The sequence below is a fragment of the Aphidius gifuensis genome, linkage group LG5 (assembly GCF_014905175.1).
Source record: "Aphidius gifuensis isolate YNYX2018 linkage group LG5, ASM1490517v1, whole genome shotgun sequence".
In the NCBI taxonomy this organism is placed as follows: domain Eukaryota; kingdom Metazoa; phylum Arthropoda; class Insecta; order Hymenoptera; family Braconidae; genus Aphidius; species Aphidius gifuensis.
Window position 1 is genome coordinate 18820559 of NC_057792.1, and position 10988 is coordinate 18831546.

The 10988-nt window shown below is 25.1% G+C and overlaps 3 protein-coding genes across 4 annotated transcripts; 2 read left to right on the forward strand and 1 right to left on the reverse strand.

The window, feature by feature from the left end:
• The first annotated feature begins 357 nt into the window (after positions 1-357).
• On the forward strand, positions 358-2803 carry LOC122858238 (damage-control phosphatase ARMT1-like). Its single transcript, XM_044161005.1, has 7 exons — positions 358-412; positions 493-786; positions 866-971; positions 1054-1301; positions 1368-1553; positions 1625-2024; positions 2097-2803. Exons 2-7 carry the CDS (start codon positions 698-700, stop codon positions 2424-2426), a joined length of 1359 nt encoding a protein of 452 aa, XP_044016940.1. The 5' UTR covers positions 358-412; positions 493-697; the 3' UTR covers positions 2427-2803.
• A 1075-nt stretch (positions 2804-3878) lies between these two features.
• Positions 3879-5760, reverse strand: LOC122858239 (Golgi phosphoprotein 3 homolog sauron). 2 transcript variants are annotated; one of them, XM_044161006.1, is made up of 5 exons: positions 5192-5760; positions 4869-5115; positions 4617-4792; positions 4195-4473; positions 3879-4080 (listed from the first exon to the last, which is right to left on the reverse strand). In XM_044161006.1, the coding sequence occupies exons 1-4, from the start codon at positions 5435-5437 to the stop codon at positions 4225-4227; spliced, it is 918 nt and encodes a 305-aa protein (XP_044016941.1). In that variant the 5' UTR covers positions 5438-5760; the 3' UTR covers positions 3879-4080; positions 4195-4224. The 2 variants fall into 2 exon arrangements, with proteins under 2 accessions (XP_044016941.1, XP_044016942.1); XM_044161007.1 differs by having other exon boundaries at positions 3879-4473; positions 5192-5723.
• A 3069-nt stretch (positions 5761-8829) lies between these two features.
• LOC122856535 (insulin-like growth factor-binding protein complex acid labile subunit) lies at positions 8830-10749 on the forward strand. Its single transcript, XM_044158209.1, has 3 exons — positions 8830-8914; positions 8989-10635; positions 10736-10749. The coding sequence occupies exons 1-3, from the start codon at positions 8830-8832 to the stop codon at positions 10747-10749; spliced, it is 1746 nt and encodes a 581-aa protein (XP_044014144.1).
• Positions 10750-10988: the final 239 nt, after the last annotated feature.

The window sequence follows — 10988 nt, forward strand, 5'->3', positions numbered from 1 at the left end:
TCAAAAATGATCATGGCTCCAATGACAAACCAATTTAGTCCCATTTTTAATAATATTTGTTGATTAATTGCATTGGCACATCAGTAATACATCTGTAAACAATAAAAACATTGAATAAACGTTGCGTTGTAAATATTTTTCAAATTGGAGCAATTATTAGTAACAAAAAAAGAATAAATGTAAAAAAAGTCACGACACTGAACAACACAGGTTTTCTTTCTAACGAAGGCGCGGCCATTTTAGATTCGTCGCGCCATTTATATTTGTCGGTAAGTAGAATTTTACTTATCGACAATTAAAAATAATAATAATAATAAACAATAATAATAACATCAATAAATAAATAATAAATAATTAAAAATAAATAGATAAATAAAAAAATAATGTAAAAATATTTTAAACAATTTTACAGGTTATTTAAAAAAAAAAAAAACAATAATTAAATTATGTTATTGTTTAATTATTTTATTTTTGTTTTTTTTAATTTTTCAGTATCATCATGTGTTCCTTGACAGTGCTTGACACTTGACAGTCATAACAATTTTTTTTATTAACTGATAATATTATAATAACAAAGCTCAGCTGATAATTTTGCTCCAACCAGCTCCAAGTCACTCCAAGTCTCCAACTCATCATTTTGGATTTGGTCTACCAACACATTTATTCTTCCATTTATTTAAATAATAATTTAATAATTATGGCTATTCAAAATTCATTGACAAGCTTCAAAGAACTTCTGGACATTGAGCCACCTTTTGGAGCATACCTGTCTGGAAAATACATAAAGTAATAAATATTTTAATTGCTCTATATTACACTAACCTTTAATGAAATAATTTTAATAATAATAAATATTATTTTTTAGGAGCTTTGCTTATTTAACAATTAAAGACAGACTTCCAGTGATAATTACAAAAATTATTGACAATTTAAGTCGTACCAAAGAGTCAATAAACAAGAAACATGGTGGAGTTAGTATGATAAATTTTTAAATTTCTCATCTTCCAATTTTATAAATATAAATAATAATTAACTTGAACTATTATAAAACAGAATTCTGCTGAAGAAGTGAAACAAATAATAGGAGACTTGAGTAAGCTGAGAAGTGAAATGATGACCAACAAACAACTTCAACCACTGGAATTATCAAATACAAATAAAGATGCTGATGCAGCAATTTGGAATAAACGTCTTGAAGAACAACAAGTCATTGATAAATCACCACAAACATGGTACAATTCATGCTGGTTGCTGTCAGAATGCTACATGTATCGAAGAATATCACAAATATTTTCTTTAACGTATGTTAATAAATTAAATTTATCTCATCAATTATATATTGCTAATAATTATTAAAATTCCAACAGAAATAGCTTGTCATCATTTGATCCATTTGAAGCACAAAAACAAGCTAATTTTACAGATTCAATTGGTTCAATTGGTTTTCTAGCAAAACACGTAATGTCATTGGTGAATAAAAATTCTAGTTATTCATTAGATGATCAAAATAAAGATTTAAAACAATTGTTAAAGTTAAATCTTTGGGGAAATAGGTAATTATTTAAACAACAAATCAATACAACTATTTGTTTACTGCAATATATTAATTTCTCTTTGATTGAAGATGTGATTTGTCATTGAGCAGTGGAGACAAAAGTAATGTTGATGGTAATCCAGTTGAAGGATTGTCATTATTTGATGATGACTTGCTGATTGACAATACCCAATGTGTATGGAATCTTTTAAACAGCCATAAAAATACTGATGTTATTGTTGATATTGTTTTGGATAATTCTGGATATGAATTATTTACTGATTTATGTTTAGCAGTATATTTAACAAGTCATAGATTTACAAATAAAATACGTTTTTATGTAAAACGTATACCTTGGTTTGTAAGTGATGTTACTCAACAAGATTTTCATTGGACAATTGAATTTATGAATAATTCAATGAATAAAGATATCAAAGCATTTGGTGAAGTTTGCTCAAATTATTTAAATTCTGGAAAATGGAGTATTGAGGTAAATTTTCCATTTTATCATCAAAACAATTATAAAAATTATAATAATTAAATAATCAATGTTTTCTTTTAGATTGAATCATTTTGGACAGAACCATTTGATTATTCTGAAATGAAAATGCAATCACCAGAGCTGTATTCAAAATTATCAAATGCTATTTTAGTTATTTTTAAAGGTGACTTGAACTATAGAAAATTATTAGGTGATATTAATTGGGATCATTCGACTGATTTAATGACATCATTGAGAGGTTTTAATCCAACAAATTTAGTAACATTGAGAACGTTAAAAGCTGATCTTGTTGTTGGTTTAGATAATGACACAATTAATAAGCTAAATGCCAAAGATAAAAATTGGATGGTCACTGGACAATATGGAGTTATCCATGCAATCATCAAATGAAAATAATTTTTACAAAATTAAACAAGAATAAAGCAATGAAAATAATAAAATTAATTATTTTTACAATTTAATTTAATCACCTTTCAAATGGTTTTAAAATAATAAAAAAGTTTTTCGTTTTTATTTTCTGATTTTTGTTTATTCCAGTACACTTTGGAGTAATACAATATCCAATAATAATAATAATAATAATAATAATGATATTGAGTCTATTAATTAATACATGATAATATCTTTTTTTTTTTTCTTGATTTCTATAAATGTTTGTACAATTATCTATTTAATAATTTTTATGAAATAACAGAGAATAATGACTTAATTAAAATATTTTATTAATAGTATAATCAACATCCTAAAAAAGAAAAAAAAATTAAAAATAAGCGAATAATGTCTATATCGCGATGTTTAAATTTTTATATTGATTATGATATTTATAGTTTACAGTTATTTTATTTTTTTTTTTACTTTTTTCATTAATTTTTCTGGTTTTTTTTTTTTTATAAATTGTTCACATCACAAATTTACAGTAGAACAATTATTTTATGATAATTCATTCAATTAAGAATTTCATGTGAATAACATACATTTTTTTTTTTTTTTATAATCAATATTTATCTTGTAATATTGATAATTTTTTTAATATATTCAATTAAATCAACATGTGTTTTTTTATGAAGATAACATGATTGACGTATGATTTAAAATTAAAAAGATTGTTCAATGAAATAAAAAATACAAAATCAGTATTTAAAAAATTTTCAAAATGGATAAATGGATCTTGATAAAGAGAAATAATAATTTTAAAAAACAATTATACAAATAAGCATCATCATATCTTGAGTCCACATTGCTCAATGAGTAAAGAAGAATAATGTGATAGGACTGTCATCAGCCACGTAGTTTATTTCTACATTAAACACATTATAAGCTCTGACGAAACAGCACCTTTGAAAAAATGTTTTATTTATACATAGACAATGTTTATTTGTAAATACAAATTGATATTTTTTAAATACCAAATGTATGATTACAAATCAGTCGTTTATTTATTAATCACCTTGACTGTTTAGTATACAGAAAAATAATATTAAATTACTCAATCAAGGTAGATCAATTTGACAATAAAATCAGCCATGAATGTTTATACCAATATTACCAATATTAAGAGACAATAATACAAAACAAAAAAAAAATACACAGTGAAAACTTGAACAGTTTATTCACAGTGATTGGCCCGCAATCCTTACACACTAATAAAATTAATTGATTTTATTCAAATACATTTGCAGCACAATGGCAATTCAATTTATTTTTTTTAAAATATGGTATAAACATTCATATTACAAATGAAAATCAATTTTATCGATTTGTTAAAAATGAAAAAAACAATTATTATTTTGATATACTTTACTGTCACTACTCAAGATGTTGATGGTGTTTTTTTTTTTTTAGATAATTGTATTATTTCGAAATTTTATCAAGTTAAAAATAATAAATAAACAATGAAATTATTTTTATTTATTGTGTGACAGTCACGTTGAACATGGCACGAGCATATTTGCATCAATTCTTTGTCGCTGTTGTATTTAATTATTATTATTTTTCGTTTATTTATATTAATTGTTTTTTTAATGTTAAGCTCAATGACATTGGTCTGTAATATTATTGATGAAATTAGTATAATTTGAAAATAAAATTTAAAAAAAAAAAAAATATATGTAAATTCAACATGAAATTATTTGTTTTCATTTAATTGAATGCTCATTACCTTAAAAATCTCCTATTAATAAAGATGATGTTACTTGGTAAATGCAGCAAATACAGCCCATAAAACTGGATTGGCATTTGTTTTAGCAGCTTCAGCTTCAAAATCAAGTTCCAATAATATTCTAACACGACGCATTGCTATTTCATAATCATCATCAGATAATGGAGCAAATGCATTTTCTAAAACATCAGCAGCATGTGCCAACATAACAAGTGCTAATGTTCTTTTATCCATACGACTTGCATCATTTACCCAACGACATAAAACAGCTTCCTGTATCTGTAATTATAATTATAATATTATCTATGACAATTGATAAATTAAACAACAAACCAAATACTCATATGATAAGATTATTTTACTTCCTTTTTGGTTGAATTATGTCGTTGATAATATTCATGTTAAATATATATTAGTATTACCTTTTTAACAAGTCGTGTTTTTGCCAAATTATCTGTCAATGGATGTGTTGTCATATCAAATAACAAAAAGTTCTGTTTTTCAGTTGTAAGTACGCCTTTTTCAACTAAATTTTTAGCTAATCTTTCACGTACATTTTTTAATTGATAACGTAATTTAAGTGGGTTCCATGTTTCACCTAAAGCCAAGGATAATTTTATACATATTTTTTTTGTTTTTCAAATTTAAATTAATCGAAAAATAATGATACAAACCACTTAGATATTCAATCCAGCTTTGAACTGGTTCTGGTGAATCATATTCTTTAAGATGTTTAAGTGCTTCATCAAGCAATACATCACCAGTTTGTGAATCATTTTTAACAAGTACTTTTCTTACAAGTAGACCTCTTTTTCGCATACCAGTTTTTTCCAATTCAATACGTTCTTTTAAACCAAGTTCAGCTAATATACAACCACGAAGACCTGAGCTAATACAATCATTCCAAAATGATGTGTAACCCTGAAATCAATTATCATTAGCTATACACATTGTTATTATTTTAATTAAATATAAATAATATTAAATAAAAATTTACTTCTTTATCTTTTAGACCAAGTAGCAAAACTTCTTCCATGAGTGTCAGCCTGGTCGCTTTATCAGAGTCATCTTCAACTGTTGGATTTGAGTTAAAATCCTTGGATGAATTAGTGTCATTATCAGCACCATTATTTTGTTCATTAAAACCACCACCTTGATCAGATAATCCATCTTGTCCCAGTGAATTTCCACTACTGCTATTTACAACACGGCGCCTTTGTACCAGCCCATCACTTCGATTCATTTTAATAACTTTTTTTTTATTTAATTATTTTATTTATATTATATTTATATATTGTTAATGTTTATGTATTATTAAGTATAACTCAGTTAAAATTAATCCACACACTTGTTTTGAATTGTTTGTTTATTGGTAAATATAATTTTTTATTATTTTGTGTATCTGGCAACATGTATGGAAAATAAACACTGTTCTGTTGACGTTTATTACAATGGGACATGTCTTTTCAAGATGGCCAGTACTCATACACGGAGCGCAAACTCGTTTTCACTTTTTTTTTTTTTTCTGTGTTCGTCACCGTTTACTTGGCCAACGCACACACATGCAAATGATGGTAGATCTAGGGTTGTGAGTCCGGATTTTTTACCGATTATTAACCGGATTTTTAACCGGATTTTTTACCGGTAAAAAAAAAAAATTTTTTTTAACCACTAAAAGGCGGAGCCACATACTTGCGCCGATTTATACTGCGCATATTATATCCGTTAAATTTTTTTTTTCACTTTCTATTATTTACAATTATTTATTAATTTTACAACAAATTTATTAATTTATTATGGGAATAATTAATAAAAATTAATAAGATACGGGTTGTATACAATATATATTAATTTAGTGTTGATTAAATATTATTTATTATTATTATTTTCATCAACATTTGATAATGAAAAACAATTCTGGATTTTAAGTTTAGAGGTTATACATTATTATCGTCAAGGTAAGAAAAAAACAATGAATTATTTTTAATTGTTATTTGATAATAATACGAATTATTGAATAAATAGTAAAGTTAATTTGTTTTTAAAAATTCAAGGCTAAAAGAACATCATGGGAAGGTCTGAGTCAGTGGTTTGGAGATACTTTGACCAAGTAAATAATGCAAATGCTAGTAAATACAAAAAAGGACGATGCAAGTTTTGTAGCCAAGAATATATATCTAATGCCCAAAGGATGCTTAATCACTTGATTTTTAAGTGCAATGAATGTCCAGAAAGTGTAAAGAATTTTTTGAATAGTGAACCAATCAGTCAAAATGACACTTCTAATACAAACACAAACACGTATGATTATCATATCATTTAATCATTTTATTCGTTTAAAACAAAAAATATCAGTTAAATAAGGACAAAAGTAAGCTACATTTTAAAAATATTCAGAGGTAAATGTATATGTTTCAGTTGAACTGAAGTTTTTGTATTAGGCTTAAAATGTACTTTTTAAAAAAAAAAAAAATGTTATTTATATCATGTTTGTATTAAGCAAACATGATATTAATATTTTTGATATTTATGCAATGAGTACCAAAAAAATTAATATTATTTAAGAAAACAGTCAACTATTTCAATTACCTTTTATGTATTAATATTTACATGATAATAATAGTAATAATAATATGAAAGTGTAAATTTAAAAAACTATGTGATGACTGATAATACATGATATTATATATTTAATAAATAAACACTATTTATGTATTCACATATATAAAAAAAATTTACTCAAGAGGTAAATTTTCATTATTATAAATAATAAAATTCTTTTGCAATAATAATTCAATTGAATGGACTCATTAATTATTATAATACGAAGAATAACCATTTATTAATTAGTTTAATAATAATAAAATTAATAATAAAAATATAATTTATTGAAAAATAAATTAATAATCAATTATTTATTAAACAATAAATAATAATAAATTAATTAATCAATGAATTTGATCATAAATTAATAATTTGATTATTATTTATTAATATTAATATATTCTCATTAAAGATAAAATAAACTATTTGAAATTACCCGCGCAAACGGTGATTGGCTCTGGTAAGCTCCGCCTTTTTTGGTTAAAAATGATTTTTTACCAGTAAAAAATCCGGTTAAAAATGCTAAAAAAATAAAACACCGGTAAATTAACAACCCTAGGTAGATCTAATTTTAAAAATTTCTTACTTACCGACTAGTAAAAAGCGGGTAAATTTTAAAAACTTTATAAATTTTGCACGCGATAATTTAAAAACAATCGCATACGTCAACATTTTTTGAGTGATTTGAATTTATAGAAAATGAGCTGAGAATGGTTTTTAAGATAAGACGATTAGTAGTTGATTTAATTCAACAATCATTTAAATTTAAGTATTTTAATTTTAAAGAAAGAAAAAATTATATTTTAGCAAGTTTTAGATCATTAAGTTTTTCAAATAAAATTACATAAATGGCTCGATGAAAATTATAATAGTATTTGGAAAAATCAGTGTTGTTTTTGATCCTAATAAGTGTAATTGATTGCAATTTTGTTTTTTCGTAACAACATTTAGATTGGCTATTTATCATTAGCTATTTATGTTTAATATTTACACAGTTTATTTACAAAGACGGCTTTTAAATAGTTGATAAATTCTGTAAATATCATTTGAATTATTATTTGGTAAAGAAAGAAATTTTTGTTGTCAATAGTAGAGAATAACTTATCGATTAATAGTAGATCTATCTATTGATGCTCATGAGTCATGGGTGTGTTTTTCCCAATTTATACAGCTTATACACTTTACTATTTACATTTTACCACTATTTGTTTATAAGTGTTTATAAGTGTGTACCACTGATGTGTCACTAAAGATACTGTTTCTCGAAATAAAGAAATTTAACATTTGTCTTCTGATTGTTGTAAGTAAAAATAATATTAAATTAAAGATACTTAATTATTATGTATATGTTCTCCAATATACATGATATTTTCATTGTAATCTATTTTCATTTATCAGAAATCGTAAAAATAACCTAAAATATATATAAGGCCCCATATACAATAACATATCGTGATCCTACTAAATAGAACAAGATTCACGTTTTCTAACGCTTGGAACAGAGAAAGAAATATAAGAATAGATGTTAACACATATACGCAGTAGTAGTTTCCTAAATTCATAGTGTAAATTATGCTTTTATCATTATATTCAACAATTATTGATTATCTAATTTTCATAATATTCATCAGTGGGTCATCTTATTTATTGTTATTATTTTTATATTATATATTGGTTTAAATATATTTAATTATTTTGATAAACTCGATATTATTTGAATGTAACTTAAATCAAGCAGTCAAAGTGAATTATATTTGTTGATATTTTTTTATTGTTCAATTTAAATTTCTACTTATCAAATAAGAACCAAAAAAAAAAAACACAAAAATGTATATATATATTAAGACAAATTTATTAATTATTTAAGGAAGCAGAATAATAATTAAGAACCTGTTACCAGTTGTTCGAAGGGACTCAAAGTTTTATTATTAATTTTAAAAGTAAATTACAATAATGAATTTATTATATATATACATAATTTCAATTGTTATAATTGCAAATATTACAGCAAAACAAGCAAAAGCACGCAAGATGAGTTTTATCGATCCCAAACTTGAAGGTGATGCTGCAAATGCTCATAATCCTACCGATCTTACGAGTGAAACAACTGATCAAAGTAAGTTAATTTTAGATAAATATTTAAATCTCTTTAGAAATAGCCACTTATTTCACTTTGTCAATATTTTTCAGCACCAACATACAAAACATACTTGTGTGATCCTACATCATTATATTACGATGAATATTTTTGTGAAAATGATGATCGTACAAATTTACGTCTTCGCAGATTACAAGATACAACTATTCTCCCAATGAAAATTTTCAATGGACTTGAGAACCTCATAACTTTGGATTTATCATCAATTGGACTGACGGAACTAAAGTCTGATATTTTTTATGGTCTGTCTAAACTTACTCAATTGTCTCTCTGTCATAATAAATTAGTCGCTTTGCCAAATGGAATTTTCAATGAATTACACTCACTAGAAGAGTTAGATTTATACGGTAATAAATTGACAAGCCTTCAATCTGATATTTTTAGGAGTTTAACTAATCTTACAAAACTAGATATCAGTTATAATAAATTAGTCATTTTGCCAAATACAATTTTTGATAAATTACGATCGTTAAAAGAGTTGATGTTACCATGCAATGAATTGACAAGTCTTGATATTGATATTTTTAGGGGTTTGACTAACCTTTTAAAACTAGATATCAGTTTCAATGAATTGTCATCACTGCCAAATACAATTTTCAATGATTCAAGATTGTTACAAGAATTAAATTTGAGAAAAATTGGATTGACAAGTCTGGAATCTAATATTTTCAGTGGTTTTTCTTGTCTTTCAAAACTAGATATCAGTGATAACAAATTATCGTCTTTACCAAAAGCAATTTTTAATGGATTACAATCATTGGAAGAACTTATGTTGCAAAAAAATAAATTAACAAGTCTTGATTCTGATATTTTTAGTGGTTTGTCTAAACTTTCAACACTGGTTATAAGTGAAAATAATTTATCGTCTTTACCAAAAACAATTTTTAATGGAATGGAATCTTTGGAACGCCTGTATTTAGAGTCAAATCAATTGACAAGTCTCGAGACTGATATTTTTAATGGCTTGCCAAAACTCGTCCATGTAAATTTATGTGATAATAAATTGATTCTGCCAAATCCAATTTTCAAGGAAACAAAAAACTTACAATCATTGATTCTAAGTTCGAATAAATTGGAAAGTCTAACAGCTGATTTTTTTAATGGTATGTCTCAATTTCAAATGCTGCTTCTTGCAGATAATCAATTATCATTTTTGCCCAAAACAATTTTTCATGGATTAGTTAATTTAGATCGAGTAGCTTTGAGTTCAAACAAATTAAAAAGTCTTGATGCTGAAACGTTTACTGGCTTGTCTCAAGTCAAGCATTTATTTATCGACAATAATGAATTATCGACATTGCCTGATACAATTTTTCATGATACAAAAAGTTTAGAGCTGTTGTCATTAGATTCAAATAAATTAAAAATTCTAACACCAGATATTTTCAATGGTTTGTCTTGTCTCCGGATGTTGCATATCAATAATAATGAATTAGTATCTTTGCCAAAAACAATATTCAATGAATTAAAATTTTTAACAAGTTTATCTTTGCACTCAAACAAATTACAAAGCCTTGAGGCTGATATTTTTATTGGTTTGTCTGGACTACAGTCTTTAAGTATCAGCAATAATGAGCTATCTACTTTGCCAAGTAAAATTTTCAGTGATATAAATAGTTTAACAGAATTGTCATTGGAATCAAATAAACTAAAAATACTTCCTTTAGATGCATTTGATGGTTTGTCTCTCCGCAGATTAGATCTTTCTAAAAATAAATTAGTATTTTTGCCTGAGAAAATTTTTAATAGTTCAAATCATCTAAGCAATTTGTCATTAAGATCAAACAAATTAAATATTCTTCAAGAAAATATTTTTAACGGTTTATCTGGGCTCTCTCATTTGGATATCAGCAATAATGAATTAGTGTTATTGCCAAATACAATATTCAATCAAACAAAAAGCTTAAAATCATTGTCGATGAATTCAAACAAATTAGAAAATCTCACATCAGATATATTCAAAGGTTTCTCTTATTTCCATTACTTGGACATTTCTAAAAATAAATTGACTAGTTTGCCAAATCCAATCTTC